This window comes from Saccopteryx leptura, chromosome 9 (assembly GCF_036850995.1).
Source record: "Saccopteryx leptura isolate mSacLep1 chromosome 9, mSacLep1_pri_phased_curated, whole genome shotgun sequence".
NCBI classification, from domain to species: Eukaryota; Metazoa; Chordata; class Mammalia; order Chiroptera; family Emballonuridae; genus Saccopteryx; species Saccopteryx leptura.
Genome location: NC_089511.1, coordinates 48220115 through 48242247, shown reverse-complemented (window position 1 = coordinate 48242247; position 22133 = coordinate 48220115). Strand labels below are relative to the sequence as shown.

Here is a 22133-nt window from a genome sequence, read left to right as displayed (position 1 = left end):
TCAAGTCACTGGCTGCAGGAGGGGAAGAGGAGAGAAGGGGAGAGGGAGGAGGAGAGAAGCAGATGGTCACTTCTCCTGTATGTCCTGACCGGGAATTGAACCCAGAGTGTCCATACACGAGGCCGATACTCTATTCCACTGAGCCAACCAACCATGCCCCCCCCCTTAATGTTTATTTTATTAATTTTCTAGAGAGGGAGAGAGAGACAGGACATCAATCTGTTCCTGCATGTGCCCTGACTGGGGATCAAACTGGCAACCTCTGAGCTTCAGGACGATGCTCTAACCAATCGAGCTATCCAGCCAGGGCTGATCATATCCTTTTGAATAAGCTTAGATGCAGCAATAGTTTCTGGTCAGACTGGGACCTGTACTGGCCCTGAGAGCCGCCTACCTCACTACGATGGGAAATCCTTCTTCAGGCTGCTTTGTGTTGTAAATCCTACTAAGGAGACTCACACTCAGCTTGACTATGCACCTAATGCTGCATGGACAACCAAAAACTATTCACTTAAAAAATAAGTAGTGCTTCTGCCCATGTACCTGCTCACAACAAAGGCTGCTTGATGTGGATCAGTTTTACTAGAAACCCATGTTGTCTTCGGGGTCACATGCACCTGTTGTGGGAAAATTGGTGATCATAGAAGAAGGCTGTTATGGGAGAGAAGAGGAACTGGGAGGCAGCCATCTATATGTGCTGGTCTTGTCTCCTCAGGAGATGCACACAAGACTGTCAATGATACTTTGCACCTGTCCAGCCCTTCATGTCACTGGGCATCTTATGTCATCAAGAGGAGGACTCATTGACTTTGGACAGGGAAAAAGTGTGTGGGCACTGCAGCTGGGTGCTCACAAGGAAAGAACATTTCATTAAGCACATGCAGTGGATGGTTCTGGTTTTTCTGATCTTTACCTCTGGCCATGCCTGTTTCAGCTTCTTTGCGACTATGCCAAGCGCTCATTCCTTTACCAAAGAGCTCGTGCCCTCTAGTGGCAAACATAAAGTCCTACAGTCATGCCCGGAAGGGTTGGTGCTTTTTGCTTAAATGATAAAAATGATCTGTTGCAAGTATCTATACACTAATCCTTCAGTTTACATCTAGTGGGTATAAAGTTCCCTTGCCCAATAAGCATACATTTGCAACTGAAAAATTTCCCTCAATCACAGCATGTTACAGTGGTTCTCAATTTTTGTGGTGTAAAAGTATCATCAGAGAGGTCTGATTAAAACTCAGGTTCTTAGCCTCAGTTCCAGAGGTTCTAGTTCAGCAGGCTTTGGATGCAGCCCAGGAACCTGCCCATTTAAGATGAGCCCCTGATGGGGTTGGCCCGCGTGTCCTGTGCTTTAAGAAATGCTGGCCTAGTGGCTGAGTCTGGGTGGGAGACAAGCTCAAGGATCATATCAGGTATATTTCCTAACCACTCCTAACCTTAGTTGCTTCATCTGTAAAAAGGCAGCGATAATACCCCTCTATAGGACTGCTGTAGGATAGAATGAGGCCCTAATATCAAGGGCTTGCTACAGTATCTGCTCATGATAGGTAGCCAGCACATGCCAGCTCTTATTCTTTGTAGCATTAATCCTAATTTGCTCCACCTGCAGAGCCAGAGAAGACCAGGGGAAGCTTTAGACCAAATAGGCATTCAGTCTTGGGCCCTGAGATCGCCCCAGTGAGATGTTGTCCTGGACAGAAAGCCCTCACTCCCAGGGACAGCCAGGGGCTGCTGACCCCACTCAGTTTTTGCACACAGAAGGACTAGCAGCTCCCCTGCTAGAGAGCTGCCCAGAATACTAAACTTTCTGGTAGAAGGTGTTTTTAGACATCTTTATTCCTCCCAGGTCGGAAGGGTAAAAGAGAAGTTGAAGTGGGTGGCTCTGTTGCTTCAACTATAAAATGGGCACAATACTCATATTTTCACTACATAGTTCTGAAGACCAAATAAGTGAGGTTATGTGTAAAATCTTTAGTATGATTATTGACATCAGCGGTCCTTGGAAAGTATTGTTATCTGTCCCATCCCTTCTGGTGTAAATATTTATACATTGTTAGCACCATTTTCAGAGACAGATATTGATCACGAGAAAGGAAACAAATGATCCAGATGTGTAATGAGATTTTAGTATGTTCTATATATTAAAATCATATATATGTGTATGTATATGTATGGATGTATATACACACACACATATACACATGCCCATTAGACTTTAAGGAAACAATTAATACACAGCAAGGTATAAAGGCAGTGTGGATTATTCTATTATATTACTTTATACTATTTATACTATTATATTACTTTAATGTATGTTTATATATATCTCCTGTGTATTTACAAATTCTTTCCACCAACAGCATTTAGTTGGAACTTCTTGTATTAACGTGATTCTATCCTTTCCTGGGAAGCGTACGCATACTAGTCGTGTCATGTACTTGGCTGCACCAGTAGAGGGAGCTACTCTGCAACGGGTGAGGTCAAACGAACAGAAGTGTGTGACATCTGGGTGCTGATCAGAGAGGCAAGGCTACACAGGTTACAGGTAACATATTTCAGATTTATTAAAAAACACATAGGCAACGAGTCAGAGCTTTGGCTAGGAATGATATGGAGAAGAATTGAAGGCATTATTCCACAAAACATTCACAGTTGTGTGCTAGAGACAAAGAGAGCAGAGAAGTAGTTTAGAAGCATTTGCGGTGGACAATGGATGGCCCGGCTTCATCATACTCCTGTTTGCTGATCCACATCTGCTGGAAGGTGGACAGAGAGGCCAGGATGGAGCCGCCAATCCAGACAGAGTATTTGCGCTCCGGAGGGGCAATGATCTGTGGTCAGCATGAGAAAGAAAGGCCATTAGTGCACTAGGGCAGGGCCTGGGCTTTCTCCAGGGTCCGGATTTGGTGCATCTGGCTGAGGTTTCACGGACACTGGGGACAGTCTGGGCTGTCAAATGCCTAACCTTTAACCTGACCCTAACCCTAACCCAAGGGGGTGTGAATAGCTTCTGGATTTAGAGATTCTTCAATGAGCACATTTGTTTTTCTGGCTTCCTTTACACAATCTATTCCAAAGCATCCATAACACCTCTACCACATTCAGTCTACTGTTGGGCAAACTGAAAGTTGTCCCCGAATCCTGCAAGGCCTCCACTGAAGAGCCCTGATGTCTTTGATTTCCAGAAGCTGTGTCTCAGAACTCAGCATGACATGCTTTCTATACTAACAACCATCAGTGTCTCAGTGAGAGATTTTGATTGTGCCAGAACTTATACTATACAAGTCTTTTCCCACCTGACTAAGTCCACTAAGCTGCACTGAGATAACAGTGAGGGGCTCAGGAGTCCCTGTTGGGATGACCATTTCCCTGGGATGGGTCCCTGGTGAGCCGCACTGGCTGGCTCTCCCCACTGCACAGGCTTGACAAGCAAGGGCATGCTAATCTTAACTAATGAATGATTTAGACACACGGTGCAGTGAGTCAGGCCAGGGGTCTTATCTACTTGCAGCAACCTCCCAAATGGCCACAGTTGAGCAATTTCAAATTTCACTCCAGACTTGGATACTTGGATAGAAATGAGTATGAATATGTCATCCAAACAGAGAAGGTGTTTCTGAAATCATGGTAAGAAGGTTTAATTCCCGTTTAGACAAAGCTCTGATTGCACATTTATTTTTAATATGAGTAGTTAGTATTTGCTGAACACTTATTATTTACCAGGCACTATATTAAGCATTTGTCCAAACACGTATTATCTCATTTAACTTTCATAACCACTTCTAAGAGTAAGTATTACATTACTCTCATACTACAGAGGAGGAAACAGAGACTAAGAGAGGTTTAAGTAACTGGCCTAGCTCACACTAGATGTGTACACGTCAGACCCCGTTTTACAACCTGTACCTCTCCAGGTGTTTTTGATTTGGTTTTGTTATATTTTAGAAGTAACCCTTTCATTTGAGATAATTTTAGAGTTACGGAACAGTGGTAAAGGTGATGCATGGAGTTCCTGTAGACCCCTCACCCAGTTTCTCTTTCCCCTAATGTCATGATCGTGCCGTACTAGGTTTTTAACGGTTTTCTCTTACCACACTGGAGCCGAAAGTTCCACATTCATTTCTAATCAAGAAACCAGGTTTGGAGAACTAGGAAGTACTTGACCCAAGCCACAGCCTCTCTCTGTAATATATAGCCCCAACCTGGGCAGCTTTGTCAGGGAGCCCAGCAGCTGGTTTCATCTTCCTCCCTTCCACGTGGGAGGAAAAGGGGCCAAGAAACACCAGCCCTCAGAAAACAGTCTCTTCTCTCCGCCTGCCGTCCTTTAGAGCCCGGACTACAGAGAGAGAGCATGCTTCTGTCTCAGCCGCTTTTATGTGACCTGCATACCCTTTCTAAAAAAGAGAAGGGAGTGCGAATAACAGAACTTGTTCGGATACTTCTAATGTGTGTGATCTGCACCTGGACTGCCCTTCTCCTATTTCGTGTTTGAGGGTCAAAGGGTCCCAGCGTGGCCTTCTGATGTCACAGAATAAAAACAGCGTTTGAGAAGTCACCGCTCACATCTAAGGTTGCCTCCACAGACTGACCTCTGTTAAATCTCTGAATTCCCTTGGCTGGGGCTGAAAACTCAAATAGTACAGGGGTCCTGCGTGCCCCAGGGAGTGAATTCGGTCATCTGGAGTTATTCTCTGTGTTTGAGCCGCTATATCAAACGGTGCGCCAGGCAGAGACACGGACATCAAATTCTCATTCCTGGTCACTGAGATGTGACCACAGTTAGCAGTGAAAGAGGAGTATATGTTATTAAATCTCTAAGGTTTAAACCTCTTTAGAAATATGTCTGGCTCCTCTGTAATTTTAAAAAATGTTCTACATATAAAATACTCTATTTTGTGATGAGGAAACAACAAAATATATATTTTAAAGAGAAATGGGCACATGGGCAGCTCTGGTGAAAGCAGCTGATAGACGATAATTATAGATGAAATTTTGTGTAAGATAATTCAATTTCTCTTATGAACTGGATTGACTTACATCCCATAAGGTATGGAACTTGTGGACGTGGACCCACTGCCTAGTCCTGAAACCCATGAGCACATGTGACTAAGATGTGGTTTCTAAAGAGGCATGGCTGGTGAGAAGGTAGGCACCAGCAGCAGCATGGCCGCGGGCCTGTTACTGAACTCTACCTTGATCTTCATGGTGCTGGGTGCCAGGGCCGTGATCTCTTTCTGCATGCGGTCAGCAATGCCAGGGTACATGGTGGTGCCCCCGGAGAGGACGTTGTTAGCATAGAGGTCCTTCCTGATGTCAATATCACACTTCATGATGCTGTTGTAGGTGGTTTCATGGATGCCAGCAGACTCCATCCCTGGAAAAGAGACATGAGCCACGGTCCTTGGTTGGTGTGCAAAACCGAGGTCAGATATGAAAGATCTACGATGTGGAAGATCTTCCAGGGACTGAAGCTAGCAGACATACTAATCTAGGAACAACCATCTTAGAGACCGAAAGGTCCTTGTAATGCTTCATGTTATCCTACTTCTTGTCTGCTGAGGAGGCCGGCTGTAGCACCTCTGGGAGGAGGGGGCGGCTACAACATACGTCACTGAATTTTAATAGACTCACTACTATGCATGGTCTAAACCAGGAGCAAAGCCTTGAGGCTCCTGTAGAAGCTGCCATGTGGAGCCAGCATCACAGCCATTGCTCGGAACTCTCGAGACCAAGGCTCTCTCTGGCCGCTGCCTTGTTCTCACCCCTTAAAGCAAAATGGTGCTGAATAATTAGAAAAGTCCTTCATCCTATTTAAACAGAGACTCATTTTTCTTCAATCTTAATAATATTATTTTATTTGAACTTTTTGTTGATTTCTGATGTGGGTCTTTTGATAATTTCTTTTTTATTTATTGATTTCAGCAAGAGAGAAAGGGAGAAAGAGAAAGAGAGAGAGAGAGAGAGAGAGAGAGAGAGAGAGAAACATCTCTATCAGTTTCTACAGGTGCCCAAACCTGGGATTGAACCAGCAACCTCTATACTTTGAGACAAAGCTCTAACCAACTACGTTATCTGGCCAGGGCTGATGTGGGTCTTTTGAAAAGAATGTCTAGATGGCCCATCATCTTTTGCAGTTCAGGGATGAATAATAATAAAATACTAATACTAATAGTAATGATACTATTATTAGTATTATTAACACTAATAGTAATAATAACATTTAACTATTTTTTAAAAATGGAGCCTGACCAGGCAGTGGCGCAGTAGATAGAGCATCAGACTGGGATGCGGAAGGACCCAGGTTCGAGACCCTGGGGTTGCTAGCATGGACCCAAGGTCACTGGCTCGAGCGGGGGGTTACTCGGTCTGCTGAAGGCCCGCGGTCATGGTACATATGAGAAAGCAATCAATGAACAATTACGGCATCACAACGGAAAACTGATGATTGATGCTTCTCATCTCTCTCAGTTCCTGTCTGTCTGTCCCTATCTATTCCTCTGACTCTCTCTCTGTCCCTGTAAAAAAAAAAAAAAAAGGAATATACTAACATTTTATTTTTTAATTGTTATTTATTTTTTTTTTATTTTAGCCAGAGAGGAAGGAAGAGAGAGAGAGAGAAACAGGAACATCCAGCGGTTTCTGTATGTGTTTGGACCAGGGATCGAACCAGCAACCTCTGCGCTTCGGGACAATGCTCTAACCAACCAAGTTATCCGGCCAGGGCAATACTTAACTATGAATTACTGGCAATATCTAATAATTATTGTGCGCTTGTTTTGGCTAGTCGCTGAGCTAAGTGCTCCACACATATCTCATGAAATTCTCACAGCCACCCTACAACCTAGACACTGTCATAATCCTTATTTTCTAGGTGAAAAAAAAATGAGACTTAGGGAAGTTAAGTGACAGTCCCAGGAGCATGAAAGTAGAACTAACACTCAAACCCAGTCTCACCCCTCCCAGAGCCTGCCCTCTGTAAATAGCTGTGCCAACCTTTCCCTCTATCTAGGTCAGTGCTAATGTGGAAGCAGGACCTTCCATTGTTCTCTCCCTTACCATTGCCCAAGGCTCAGCACTCAGCACACTCTTCCCATCCACCCAGTGGCTCCACTCTGTCCTAAGCACAAATAATTGACTCTTTCACCCTATACCACACACCAAGAATGCTTCCGGCGTAACTACAATATAGTGTTTTCTGGAATGGGGGGGGGGGGACTCCTTTCCTGGCCTTCTTAAGTCTTTTCACTTGAAAAATGTGACACTCTCTGCCTTGCCCTAGTTTAGAAATGTTTTTGATCTTGTGGCCCTGTCACATGTCCCCACACTCAGAAGAGTCCTGGTGGTCAGAGGCTGGCTAAGTAGGGGAGGATAGGGTGGGCTCCCCTTCCCAGGCGGGGCGCTGTTGCCTACCGATGAAAGAAGGCTGGAACAGGGTCTCCGGGCAGCGGAAGCGCTCATTCCCGATGGTGATCACTTGTCCATCAGGCAGTTCGTAGCTCTTCTCAAGAGAGGAGGAGGAGGCGGCAGTGGCCATCTCGTTCTCAAAGTCCAGAGCTACGTAGCACAGTTTCTCCTTGATGTCTCGGACAATCTCACGCTCAGCTGTTGAGATACAAACGTTAGGATTTGCACAAGCGGTAAAAATCCACCTGCCCTACCTCGGTCTCTCCCACAATACCGGTTCCTTCAAAAGTGTGTAAGTTTGATATCCGACTAGAGAAAGGCACAGAGCAGGAAATCCTTTTGTACACTGTGCTTTTTGCAGTGTTAACTGATTGCTCTCTGTTATAATTATTTAAAAAAACAGTTAGTTATATTGGACATTCAGTTGACCTGGAAGTCTCATGCTGAAGCATCCCCTTTATGTCCCCCACAATTTCCAAAAAGCTCTGGAGATCCATGTCACCTTGTCCAGGTAGGTTCCAGTTCAAACCCTAGGCATTGTCATCACCTTCTAGCGAGAGGAGGGCCCGGCTCAGGACCAGTCCTACCAGGGGTCTCCAGTGGTGCACACTGAAGGCCGTGTGGAAGGGCGGGCACGCAGATGCCTTGCAGGCTCCTGCACCCTGAAGTTCTAAGCTATGGTTCCATCGGGGCCCCTGGGAACCCTTTGGCGGTACCTTGGGAGTTATTTGTGGGAAGCAGAGTCAGAAATAAAATTAATTTAACTCTTGCTCCCGAAGGAGACATTAACATCTTCAGAGCTCTAACTTGGAGTCTATAATAAGCCGCAGACACGTCCAGAAATCTAAACGTTTTAGATAATACCAAACTGACGAAGGGAGGACAGGCAGCTAGTGCCAAGGGCACTGAGGATGTTCCAATGTCTCTGTGACAGCAACTCTGCCTCTTGTGGGTGGAGACCAGGTGGCACCAGTTTAGAGTCCGAAGATGCATGGATCACTACCTGCGGGGCCGGTCTTAATACTAGCTAGTGGCTATTGCGTGTTTACTCTGTGCTGGATGTTCCACGTGTACAATCTCATTTAATACAACAATCACGTGAGAGATGGTCCATGATTACCCTCATTTTTCAGATGAAGAGACTGTGGCTTAGCAAGGCTGGGAAACTTGTTCAAGGTTGCACAGCAAGTTAGTAGCAAAATTGGTCCCCAAACCCTGTCTAGATGTCTGCAAAGATTGCCGTTCACCATGGCATACTATCTTCAGTCTCTTTACTCTCTTTTCTATTTGCCAATGGAGAGGATTAAAAATAGTTATCACTGTTCTTCTCAAAGAAACAGCATAATAATTTTTAATTTCACCAGTTTAAAAAAAAAAAAGAAGCCATGCTTGGCTCTGGGCACTGGAGTCAGGCTCTGCCGTCTGCAAGGCTCCCTGCCTCATTTCCTTGGACAGTCTCTGTGGTCCTGTAAATTACTACAAAGAACATGCTGCCCACGCCCTCTCCCTTTCATTCCCACAGGCCTCGCCTGTGGTCACAAAGGAATAGCCGCGCTCTGTCAGGATCTTCATGAGGTAGTCGGTGAGATCTCGGCCAGCCAGGTCCAGACGCATGATGGCGTGGGGCAGGGCGTAGCCCTCGTAGATGGGCACGTTGTGGGTGACTCCATCTCCAGAGTCCAGCACAATGCCTGGGGACAGTCGAACACAAAAGAGGTTACCACGGCAGCTGGCACGTGGTCACTTGCTAGTCTAAAGGAGGGGGGATTTCTAGTGTTATTTGAAAAAAAGAAAGTATTTGGTAGAATAGGAGAGGGAGAACAGGGTTTGGGGAAAAGAAAGAATAGGACGAGAGAAACAATAGAAGTTCTGCTGGCATTATGAGCTCAAGGGCTCATTTTAAAAAGTGACAAGAAGACTATTGGGGCTGGGGTCAGCCCTGTCAATTCTACGTAACCCTCAGTCATTGCAACCTACACATTTATAACCATCAAAGCCTGTAACTGACGGCGTATTCGGTGGAGGCTCTCCTTCCTCCCTGGCACCTACCAGTTGTACGTCCAGAGGCGTAGAGGGACAGCACCGCCTGAATAGCCACATACATGGCTGGGACGTTGAATGTCTCAAACATAATCTGCAAAGCAATCCAAAGAACTAAGTTAGTGATGCTGCCAGTCTTAGCAATAGTGTTCAAGAAAGTGCCCTCTCGCTGATGAATGCGGACCTTGACTTCTCTGGTATAAGGAAAGAAGCCCTCTAAACTTGAAGCTCAGACTGGTTGTGATTAGCCTCGTTCTGTGGTTTGTATGAGGTTCCACTTTTTTTTTATGTAGTGGCTGGGTCAATGCCAGCCCTAGAGTCTGGCCACAGTGGAAGGAGCCCTGCTTCCTGGCAGACAAGAAGTGCCTGTTGGTAACAGAGGGCCATGTGTGAATGCCAACATCCTAGCCCATGCAGTCCAGGGACAAGAGTAGAACCAGGCCTCCTCTAAGTCACTCTTGACAAGTTTGTGCACACTGACATGCCCACAGGCCTCAATTTTTCCCTATGCAAAACCGTCCCAGCTCCCAGCTCTGTTTGCTAGAATGTACGACATCACTTGCTAGAGAGCCACAGTTCTCAGTATTTTTCTGCATTCACACCATTCACAGGAACAATAATGTGCATCAAAACCTGCATTGCTACATGGAACAATTTCCCAGCACACAGGTGTTTCCCTGTAGAGAGTTAACTGTAGAGTTCAGGGAGCCCCGCCTCCCACCAACTCCCCAGTCTTTACATTTACTATTCTCCAAGCCCAAAAGATTATGAGTCAATTCCAGGCTCTGCCACTTCTAGCTGTATGACCTTGACACTCACCTCTTGTATTTAAGCTTCGATTCCTTAATTTACATGATTAGTGTAATCTTAGGTCCTGCTTTACACACTGTTTAAGATTTAAAGAGACAATGCATGCAAAATGCTTAGCCCAGTGTTGAGCCCCTGTGAGCATGAAATTGATCTTAGGTGTTTTAATTAATGAGCTCATCCAAAACTGGATACTTTGTCTGGTAGGTGGAATGGATGGTTTTCTGCTGTAAAGTGTCTGAGCTTCAGACAAGTCACTATAACAACAATAATAACTATTAAGTGGTGAATATGTAGTATACCAAACACCAAAGTACATACTTAACATTTGCCTCCCTAATCTTCACATCAAGCTTTTGAAAAAGAATACTATAATATTAATATTCTCAACCTTTATTCTTTTTTTAAATTAATTTTAATGGGGTGACATTAATCCGTCAGGGTACATAGGTTCAGAAATATTCTCAACTTTTAAATAAGGAAACTGAGGCTCTGAGAAATTAAATAGCTTGTTTAAACTCACACGACTGACTAATAAGTGACAGATCCAGTATTCAAGCCCAGATCTGTCTGACCCCAGAACCAAAACTCTCCACTGTACGTTATCCTGCATTTTGAAACGACTTCTTCTTAGAAGTTTTCCACCTAAACATGTCGATTCTTCAATTAAATCTTTTCAATGTCCTATCGCTCTTGGAGATCAAAGGGGAATAGTTCCTGCAGGAAGAGTTCACACTGGGATGTGAACTGGGATGTGCCCGCCCTTTGGAACCCCCGAGCTCCTGGAAAGTTGTTGGTCTGTGAGGGGACGGCTGGGCTGGGCCAGCTCTCGGCTGCTCTGTACCGGACTTTCCCCAAACCCAAGGGGCTAGGTCCTGGAGTGGGTGTTTACCTGCGTCATTTTCTCCCGGTTTGCCTTGGGGTTCAGGGGAGCTTCGGTGAGCAGGGTTGGATGCTCTTCAGGGGCGACACGTAGCTCGTTGTAGAAAGAGTGGTGCCAGATCTAGGGTGACGATGGAGAAGCACAATAATGTGATGTTGTGGGGAGCACTGCAGGGCCCGAAGGGGGACCAGAAGGAGTGAAATAAAACGAGGACCAAATCAAATGTGACAAGTACTCATTATGTGTTCACATGTTTACCAATGCGGAGACAGCAGCGCCAAGGCTCTGGGTACCAAAGGTTATGGCTAATCAATGAGTGAGCAAAATCCCAAACCAGGCAGGAGGGTACAATGGTCAAGGGCACAGGCTTTGCTCTTGAACTCCAGTCAAATCTGAGTTCAGATCCCTGCTCAACCACTTTTGGGTTGTGTGAACTTAAGCAAATGTTAATCCTTTCCTCCTCCAGTCTCACCATGGCTAACACGAAACTTCATTAGTGTGTCATTGGGAAACCCTAGCGTTACTGTTTAGCCCAGTGCTTGGCCCAGGGTAAATGTTGTTATTATTCAATCATATCTCTTTTACATCTATTTTAGTTAATGTTCATGGAGAAATGATTTTGTTCAGTTAAGAAAAAGGAAAAATGAGTGAAAACATGAATGGATAGATGAAGCTGGCCTGAAGATTTTGTTGCCATTTTTAATACTTTATGGAAATTTCCCTCTGCAATGTGCACTGAGAGAACACAGGTCACCAGCTTCCAGTCTGCACCTCCCCGCACCCCCCCAAACACACACACACACTGCCGCCTGGGAGGAGCTGCCTCCACAGGCACGCTCTGGACCTCCCGTTCCTGGGCACATGCTTAGCCTTCAGGTATTTCCAAAGCCAGTGCCTATTTATAGCACATTTGTGTGAATGTACTTTGGACATCAGTGTGTTTTTACTTTCTCTTTCCTCCCTTGGATGCCATAAAGAACAAACCATTGTACAAAGGGCTAAATTGATTATTTTGAAAAGCATGAATATTCTCCACTGGGATCAGGAATATTTTATTTACACAGAATTAAAACAAAATAAGGACTGCTGGTGAAAAATTATTAATTAGCAGAAGCCAGATCAACTGTATATACTCTTTAACTTGTTCCAGTTTCTTTGGTTTTGAATTCGTGGTTTCTGGAAAGGAAATGAGATTTCTGAAAGGTCTTCGATAATATAAAAGCATCAGAGTGCTCAAGAAATCCTATCGGTTATATTACCTGTTGTTACTACTCTGAAACATCATTTAAAAAACAACCAACCTTTCTCTTTCCCTTTCCAAGAGGACACTTTGGATTTAAATTTTAGAAATGATGAAATGCTTAATTCATTCTAAAGAATCTTCTCCAGGGGCATACATCTGAGATGCTGGCAGCTCCATGGAGAAAATTTAAAAGAATATTTTCTCACTACTATTACTATACTTTCCTTAGTGCAACTATTGTGTTAAACACATTGGCCTGGCCTGTGGTGGCACAGTGGGTAAAGCGTCGACCTGGAAATGCTGAGGTCACCGGTTCAAAACCCTGGGCTTGCCTGGTCAAGGCACATATGGGAGTTGATGCTTCCTGCTCCTCCCCCCCTTCTCTCTCTGTCTTTCTCCTCTCTCTCTCTCCTTTCTAAAAATGAATAAATAAATAAATCTGTAAACACATTGAGACTCTTAGACTAAGCAAATCTAATGAAATGCCATATTTGTAAAAAAGCTGAAGACCCAGAATTATTACTGATAAATTCTAGCAACACTATTTTTATTTTAAACTGATAAGTGTGTGTGTGTGTGTGTGTGTGTGTGTGTGTGTGTGTACATGGGGTTGATAAGTAAAAGTCCTAATGTTGTGGTTCTAATATATTTTCCTCATTTAAAAATTTTTATGTCACTTTCTCATTATTCCTTCTGTTTTTTCTCTCATCACTTGTGTTTATGTGGTGCCTAAAAAAACACCAAAATTCTAGGATTTAACTCATCTCTTCATTAGCTCTTTTTCATGGGTTTGAGAGATAAAGACTTCTCTTATCTCCATCACAGAGAGATACTTTTTAAAATATTTATTTTAAAACTTTGTCAGGCCTGATTAGGTGGTGGTGCAGTGGATAGAGCATTGACCTGGAACATTGAAGACCCAGGTTTGAAACCCTGAGGTCACTGGCTTGAGCACAGGGGTCGCTGGCTTGAGTGTGGGGTTATAGACAAGACCTCATAGTCACTGGCTTGAGCCCAGAGGTCTCTGGCTTGAAGCCCAAGGTTGCTGGCTGGAACCCAAGGTGTCTGGCTTGAGCAAGGGGTCACTGGCTTGGCTGGAGACCCCCACCCCGGCAAGGCACGTATGACAAGCAATCAATAGACAACTAAAGTACTGCAACTACAAGGTGATGTTTCTCATCTCCCTTCCTGACTGTCTCTATCACTAAAAATAAAAACAAACAAATGAACACTAACAACCAACAGAAAACCTTGTCAGTTATTGTGCTTCCACGTGTTGAGAGACATGCAGGAATATACCAAATCTGCAACGGCACAGCCCTCTTTACTGTTGTAAAACTAAAAAACTTTCTTTTTTTAAATACTCAGAGTGAGCTAATGAAAAGCTTTGAAGAATGAATAGCATGCCTGACTGGTGGTGGTACAGCTGATAGAATGTTGACCTGGGATGCTGAGGTCCCAGTTTCAAACACCAAGGTCATAGGCTTGAGCGCGGGCTCATTTGGCTTGAGCATGTGGCCTCAGGCTTGAGCGTGGGATCATCAACATGATGCCAGGCTTGCTGGCTTGAGCCCAAGGTTGCTGGCTAGAGCAAGAGGTCACTGGCTCAGCAAGAGCCCCTAACCTCTTCAAGGCACATATGAGAAGCCACCAATGACCAACTAAAGTGCCATAACTATGAGTTGATGCTTCTCATAGCTCTTCCTGTCTCTCTTTCATTTCTCTCTCTTTCTCTGTCTCTGTGTCTCTGTGTCTTCCTTCCTTGCAATAAATAAATAAATAAATAAATAAATAAATAAATAAATAAATAAATAAGTAAGTAAAATGAGTGGGGTGAAGCTACTCCCAGCTCTTCAATTGTTCTTTACCTGTATTGTGCTAAGACGCAGAGCCACGAGCCTCTGATGAAAGAAGGATCAATCAGCCTCTTGGCTGCTACTCGGACCATGCAGGTCCTAGCAGGTAATCTACTTGACTGAGCAATAGACTATGAATTCCTACTGCTGGCAAAGGACAACTGTTCTCACAGCACTGCCTTCCACTGGTTAGTTTATAAACACTGTTAGGCAAGGAAATTGTTTTGTTTTTTTTAAGAAATATTTCAGGATTTGTTTTCTCAGTGATAATCTAGAATAAACATTAACACGTAAAAGTGCAATTAGGCAGCTGTAGCATGATGATATGAATAGGGCCCACAGCGGCGGGCTCAACCTGCAGCCAAGCTTCAGTACCTTTTCCATGTCGTCCCAGTTGGTGATGATGCCGTGTTCTATCGGGTACTTCAAGGTCAGGATGCCTCTTTTGCTTTGTGCTTCATCACCCACATAGCTGTCTTTTTGTCCCATTCCCACCATCACTCCCTAAAGAGATTCAACGAGTCAGCTTTTCCCAGAATTTATGAATTAATGACAGCCCAATCGCAAAGGGTTAATTTATTGTGAAACAAAGTTCCTCTTTTGGTACCAACAACAATATGCTGAGTCATGATCACTATGTTCTTAAGCAACATCCCTCAGTTGATTGAAAATAGGTCCAAATCGGCCTCCAGATGGCAGAGCACCCCACAGGTAACACAACCTCACATGGGTGTTGTACCTTCTGTGTTCCTTGATGAGCTCTGTTGGGGCAGAGATTGTGTCTGTCTGGTTTGCCAGTATAATAAATACATGCATGGCCCATTTTTGTCATGCAATGATTATTGAATGAGTATATGACACTTTATATATAAGTGAAATGGCATTTTGCCTCTTATAAATGCTTTAAACTGTACTTTAAACCTACCACCTTACTCAAGGATATATGAATATTATTTTTTAACCATTATGAACAAAAGTATTATATCTACAAATGATCATTCAGTGCTTGATTTCTGACGGATAAATCCATACCAACCAACATTAAGACATCTGTCTGATGTATGTTTTTAATCATTAAGATGTTGCTTAAAAAAAGAAAAAAGAATTCTCACTAGGGGAATTTTAAACTGCACTAGAGTGACTGCTCTAGAATTGCAAAATAGTCATGGTTACCACAGATCGGTAAATAACGGTTTATGCAAAATATCTCCACTGCACACAGTTCAGCAAAGAGACAGAGTTTATTTATTGGGGGAGGCTTCTATTATTTGTTCTTGTAAATATACACCAAACCGAGAGTCACAAATATCAATCAGCTAGGCTCAATGTACAAAATGCATTGCTGATATGAAGGAGAATTTCTGAGATGAAATTCTCAGTTTTTACTATGTGGCTTCCACCAAAATTTTGTTTCTACATAACATTATGTAAAAAGTTACTATGTAGCTGTCCAGATATACTTTATTGACAGCTAACAGTATGTAAAATTACAGTTGGTAGCAAAGTTTACTTTCATCTAACATCAAGCTCTTTGAGAATAAATGACCTGGGCTTTTAGTGCAGTTTCTCTCCAAAGAGTAGGAATGGTATGCATCAGGTAATGTGTCAGTATTTCTGAAGATGATGATGATGATGATGATGATGATGATAATGATTATATTTAAACAAAAAAGAACTTATGAAAAAGGGGCAGACATATCTGATAGACATCCAACAGATAATCTACATTGTGTATGATATTGGCACTTGTTCCTTGCCATTAATCATCAGAAGAATATTTTAGAAAATTTACATAATTTCTGGGCAGCAAGCAAGCCCTGTTTGTCTCTGTTCCAAATAGAATTTTGCTCACCTGATGTCTGGGACGTCCCACAATGGATGGGAAAACGGCCCTGGGAGCATCGTCCCCAGCAAAACCGGCCTTACAGAGCCCAGAGCCATTGTCACACACCAGGGCGGTGCTGTCCTCTTCTTCACACATCTTGGCTGGACCTACGTCACAAGGTCCTGCAGGAAACAGGAAGTTTGCCCCAGCTGTAATCTAGCAGTTGTGATGCTTATCCCATCTTTCAGGCTGTGTTTGGGGACCCTCCTCTGCTTTCTTAGAACACTCTCGCCTGATCCTTATTTAACACAGCATTTATCTCACAGTACTTTAATTAGACTGCTACCTTTTTTTTTTTTTTTTTTTTTTCATTTTTCTGAAGCTGGAAACAGGGAGAGACGGTCAGACAGACTCCCGCATGCGCCCGACCGGGATCCACCCGGCACGCCCACCAGGGGCGACGCTCTGCCCACCAGGGGGCGATGCTCTGCCCATCCTGGGCGTCGCCATATTGCGACCAGAGCCACTCTAGCACCTGAGGCAGAGGCCACAGAGCCATCCCCAGTGCCCGGGCCATCTTTGCTCCAATGGAGCCTTGGCTGCGGGAGGGGAAGAGAGAGACAGAGAGGAAAGCGCGGCGGAGGGGTGGAGAAGCAAATGGGCGCTTCTCCTATGTGCCCTGGCCGGGAATCGAACCCGGGTCCTCCGCACGCTAGGCCGACGCTCTACCGCTGAGCCAACCGGCCAGGGCCCAGACTGCTACCTTTATATAAGTCAAAACTCTGACTTCCATGTTCATACAGCTGACCTCTAGTCCAGTGGCTGGCCCTTTAAAAGTTTACTAAATGAGCAAATGAATGAACAACTATGGAGCACAGATGGAAATAACAGACTATGAGGCCAGATATTGACAGGGACAAGTCACTTCTCATATATATATTAAAGACTTGTTTGAAATTTGCTGTCCGTATGCACCCAAATTCACATTTTTAAAAGCTATAACTTAAAAAAAATTTTTTTAATGTAGATTTTGAAGGATAAACAGCATGTAAAATTTTGGAAATGTTGGAAAGCTGAAATGTTTAATGTAAAATGTTTAATAGAAAACATTTTTTTGAATCCTGGGGACTTTTATTTTATCCTTGGAAAAACATTAGGACCAATAAAACTTTCTAATAAGAAGGTGCTTTAAATTTTAGGGGCTGAAGTTTTTCTCCATTAATAAAAATCATGGCTAATCTGAAAGTCCAATAAGTAAATTACAGATTAAGCAGTAGGATACTTTGCTGCCATTAAGAAAGATAAAAGGATCAGCTATAGGTATATTCTTTTTTTTCTTTTTTTTCTATATTAAGTGAGAGGTGGGGAGGTAGAGAGATAGACTCCCACATGCGCCTCTACCAGGATCCACCTGGTAAGCCTCCTATGGGGCAATGCTCTGTCCATCTGGGGCCATAGCTCTGTTGCTCAACAACCAAGCTATTTTAGCACTTGAGGTGAGGTTATGTTACCATCCTCAGCCCCTGGGACCAACTTGCTTGAATGAGCCATGGCTGTAGGACAGTGGGGAAGAGAGAGAGAAAAAAAGAGAAAGGGGGAGGAGGAGGGTTGGAGAAGCAGATGGTTGCTTCTCCTGCGTGTCCTGACTGAAAATCGAACCTGGGACATCCACACACTGGACCAAAGCTCTACCACTGAGCCAACCTGTCAGGGCTTATAGGTATATTCTTATGTAAGAATAATAGGTTAGAGAAAGTAACACTGTATGATCCCATTCAAAGTGCATTTTTATACATTACAAAAAGATTAATTGTTTTAACCAGGATGCTGATGGGGGTTATTTTGAAGTAGTGGGTTTTGTAGGTGTTTTTAATTATCTTCTATGGGGTCTGTAATATTTTCTGTATTGAACATGTATTCTTTTAAAAAAAATTTTTTTTATTATTTTTATTTAGTGAGAGAGAAAGAGGAGAGAGAGAGAAAAAGAAAGAGAGAGAGATAAGAGTATCAGTCTGTTTCTGCATGTGCCCTGACCGGGGATTGAACCAGCAACCTCTGTGCTTTGAGACAATCTTCTAACCAACAAGCTATCTGGCCAGGGCTGAACATGTATTTTTTAAGTAATAAAACAATATTTTAAATATTTTACCCTTAGGCTTGGATCCTATGACAAAATTGGAAAGGCTGGAGCAAAAAAAAATCCAATTTACAGGTTTGGGAAATTGAAAGCCTATTAGAGAACATTTTCGTCCAATGCCCTTATTTTAGCAAATAAAAAAAAACAACCAAGGGTAAGATTTGCTCAAGGGCAAGTAAGGCATTAGAGGCAGAATTGAACCAGGGCTATCCCTTGGCTTTTAATCCAGATTCCTTTCCATTTTTTTCCAGCAGAATTAGGTGGAAATACCCTGTTAAGAGAGGGACACACAGAGTTCCCCGCCTGACTTTGAGATCTTAGGATTTCAAGTCGAGGAAGATTCTTCTAAGTTGGTGAGCTCATTGCACACCGATCCCTAGATATAAAAGGCAACTCTTTTAAGAAAAAAAAATTTTAAGGAACATTTTTAACTCTTTTAAGGAAATTTCTGGGAAGCAAAGACTAGAAGCTATTACAGCTGGAGTTCTGCTAGACCATTCCTATAAACTCAGTGCCGCATTTTTCCAAACACCTAGAACTTCCACAGCAGGGCCTCATGTCACGTGACCCTTGACAAAGAACATCAACCTCAATTGAGAGGCTATATTTTAAAATGCAGGGCACGCACTGTTATCTCTCCAACTAACTAGCAAGGAAACCAAGAGTCAAGGACTTGAAGTGATTTGTCCAAGATTCCCAAACTGGACAAGTTAGGACAAAGGAGATTATAAACCCAATCATGACAGGGTTGGGCTCTGGAGTCAGACTGCCTGGTTTGGGATTCAGGTTTCACCGCTTAGAAGCTGGATGGCTTAGTAAATTATTTAACCTCTCTAAATAACAGTTTATCTATAAAACAGCAAGAGTATCAGTACATATCACATAGAGTTCTTATGAGGAGTAGATTTTTTTTAAAGCATTTAAAATTATTTTTAGTGTCCTATATATATTGTGAGTTCTCAATAAATATTTGTTTTACAATGATTATCATTAACGTCATTATATGATTGTTATCATTGCTAGTCTTTGCTTTCTCTCCACGCTGCCTTCGGGCTTAGGATGAAAACCCTCAACTTGTGGGGTCCACTTGTAAGAATGAAAACCATGCCTTGTAAATAAATGGCTTGCCCTTTCTTTTTTCACCCTTCCCTTTGCTTTCCAGACACTGCACTATGTGGGGCATTTGAGCGATCGGCTTCTTTCCTAGCAGATTGGGAAGGCTGGAAAGAGGTGAGAAGTGGCTGGAAGGGAGACCAATCAGAGGAGCAGTCAAGAGTCCAAAGCGCTTGCTGGAGGTGCCGGCACCGGGATGGCAGCATCCCATCTTTGAGTGTGCTAAGCAGACTTTGCAAACCAGAAGGAAGAGCTGAAAACGGGGTAAAATATTTGGAATAGGACACTTGAACAATATGATGGGATGTTCAGCATGAATACACATCCTTAACAACCCTTTTGTCGGGCAGGGAGGGTTTGCGGGAGTTTCTGAGTATGCTGTAAAAAAAAAACCAGGCTGACCCTCAGTATCAGCTACCATGCAGGGAAAAAAAATATCTCAGGATGCAGTAAAAGTACTTTAGAAATAAAATAAAATAAAATAAAATAAAATAAAATAAAATAAAATAAAATAAAATAAAATAAAAATGTCCCAGAGGGGTTTCATCGTCTCTAAAAGGAGCACTGTCATTACACAAGAGGTCTCTGTGTCGCCGGAAATAAGCTGGCTCAGTGGTTTACAACGCTTATCTAACCTGCGTGAGCAAGATGGCTTGGAGCACAGCATTTCCTAATTAGGTAAAGCACACTCGAATGTCTGCTTTTGGAACTGCACCCGGGTCAGGGGGTTTGCTCTGACTGAGTGCATCTTGTGCCAAGAAATGAGTAGCTAGTAGGGGTGGGGGTGGGGGAGAATGTTGCCGTTCCCAGCTCATCGGGTCTTAAAAAAGCAAACCATATTTAGACATGAGCCACAAAATGGAAGGAAAAATCTCAGCGTGAAAACTCCCAGTTTGGGGCTGAAGCTGCCAAGCCCTGATTTCAGCGCGGTTCAGCCCGGGGTGGCAGGGCTGGCTGCACAGCCCCGCCAGCCTCAGCAGGCCGAGAGAAATGCAAACCAGACCTCCGGCGGGCTGAAGCACAAACAGCTGTCAGATGCTCGCTCGCTCTGCGCCCCCCTCTTTATTTGCAGAGAAAGATTCAGCTGGTTTCCTGCTGAGCTCTGTTAAAGTAAGCACGCCAACAGACCTGCTCAACAGACACACCTTTCCCACCGAAGACACCACCAATTAGAGCTGGAGGAACCCAAGAGGAAATAAACAACAGCCAATACCAAAGAGGAGGCAACGAAAATCCACTTCCGGACATCTTTGCTTCAGCAAAAATTCTGTCCAACAAAGATACCCCGCACCACATCTGAACCCCAAATACTGGAGTTTCCCATGCCTAAATATAAATAAATATGTCTTATGCAAATTATAAAAATGCAAACAGCTAGGCTGCATCCCTGAAATGTGTTACAAGATCTGGGCTGTTGGTTTTAGTATAAGCAGATTTTATAGGTAACACCAAGATTTCATTTCATCTTCCTCTTCCTCTCCTCCCCCACATCAAGCTGTCTTCTTTCTAATGTTAGGTAATTAGAGCTAAAAGTTACAATCATTTTAGTAGTACAGTCTTCATTCAAAAATTTCAAAGTGCATGAGCCAGCCAATTCCCTTTGGACAGCGTCTGACGATACTGGGTAACATCAGAGCTGCTGGAATCTGTAAGTCACATCCCTGGGCAGTGCCACTTACCCTGACAGTGCTGGCTGGGCTTCTCGGCTCTGGGTGATGTTCAGGGAAGCTGACGCTGAAGGGTTATATAGCCCCTTGGCCTGCTCCCCTCCCACTTGCTTCCCAAACAAGGAACAAAGACAGACTTGAGCCCGTCGTTCAGTCTAACACAACCATATAGGGACCTCAGCACAAAACTCTCTGATCTGGGTGGCCAGAGGCCTGGGTCTCTTCCACTGCATTCCACTGCCCTGCTCATGAAATGGGAGGCAGCTCAGCTGCCTGTGGGAGATAAACACCCCAAGCCTTCAGAACAACTGCTGAACCTTCCAGACACCGAGCTGGTGCAAGGGAGCAGAGGCGAGGCACGGACTGCACATTCCTCAGAAGATGCCAGCCTGCTGCCCTGCTGGCATTTTCTAATGAGCTGAGAAAGAAAGGAAGCAACCTTTTAAGAACTCTTCAACAAAGGTGGCCAGCAAGAGAGAAAGACATTGCTACCATTGTCCATAAATAGATGGAGGGAATGACGATTTTATGGTAGTCAACGCTGTGTTTATAAATCAAGTTCACGAGCAGCATTAATGGAATAGGAATTGAAATGGAGAAAGGACTGATAGGCTGTGTTTCACAGAAGAACTTGGCTGCCTGCATTACCATAATCACCTTAATCCTTTGGTACATTAGATATGTCTATTAATTTGATAAATTTAGCAGCATGATTAGGAGACATCTTTTTAGTAGAATATCCATGCAGCATCCTGTCACAGTAGCAGTTTGAGAGAGAAAAGAGGATGTTTAAGGGAAGTCTCTCTGATCCTCCTTTCTCCAAGCTGACCTTTTTCACAGGTGATAAAATAGGTGTCCCTGGGATTTCTCAAAGATAGGTATTGAATAATGCAAATCTGGCCTTAAACTCTCATTCCCAAGTGTCAACTGTCAGGTTCAATGGTTTTACGTTGGTCTGCTCTCCTCCTCCACGCTAAGGTACTCATTCAATTCATGACAGAAATGCTTTGAGGGATACCTTGAATATTTCTAAACTGCTGACACTGACATGTGAAAAAAGTCCCAGAATGAACGGCTTTATTTTACAGCTGTGACCATCTATTCATGAATCTTACTGCGTCTGATCTGTTTGTGGTGCACATACCCATACACATATATTATCTT

The 22133-nt window shown here is 43.6% G+C and overlaps 1 protein-coding gene across 1 annotated transcript; it reads right to left on the bottom strand.

The window, feature by feature from the left end:
• Positions 1-2533: 2533 nt before the first annotated feature.
• Positions 2534-21137, bottom strand: ACTA2 (actin alpha 2, smooth muscle). The gene is made up of 9 exons (XM_066349307.1): positions 20982-21137; positions 16080-16234; positions 14603-14731; positions 11138-11248; positions 9448-9532; positions 8928-9089; positions 7405-7596; positions 5187-5368; positions 2534-2825 (listed from the first exon to the last, which is right to left on the bottom strand). The coding sequence occupies exons 2-9, from the start codon at positions 16206-16208 to the stop codon at positions 2682-2684; spliced, it is 1134 nt and encodes a 377-aa protein (XP_066205404.1). The 5' UTR covers positions 16209-16234; positions 20982-21137; the 3' UTR covers positions 2534-2681.
• Positions 21138-22133: the final 996 nt, after the last annotated feature.

Excerpts from the sequence above, each read along its gene's own strand:
- ACTA2 (XM_066349307.1), bottom strand. The coding sequence starts at position 16,208 with ATGTGTGAAGAAGAGGACAGCACCGCCCTGGTGTGTGACAATGGCTCT. Across the intron at positions 11,249-14,602 it reads ACTGGGACGACATGGAAAAG|ATCTGGCACCACTCTTTCTA; the intron begins GTACTGAAGCTT and ends TCGTCACCCTAG. Across the intron at positions 2,826-5,186 it reads CCAGCACCATGAAGATCAAG|ATCATTGCCCCTCCGGAGCG; the intron begins GTAGAGTTCAGT and ends TGCTGACCACAG.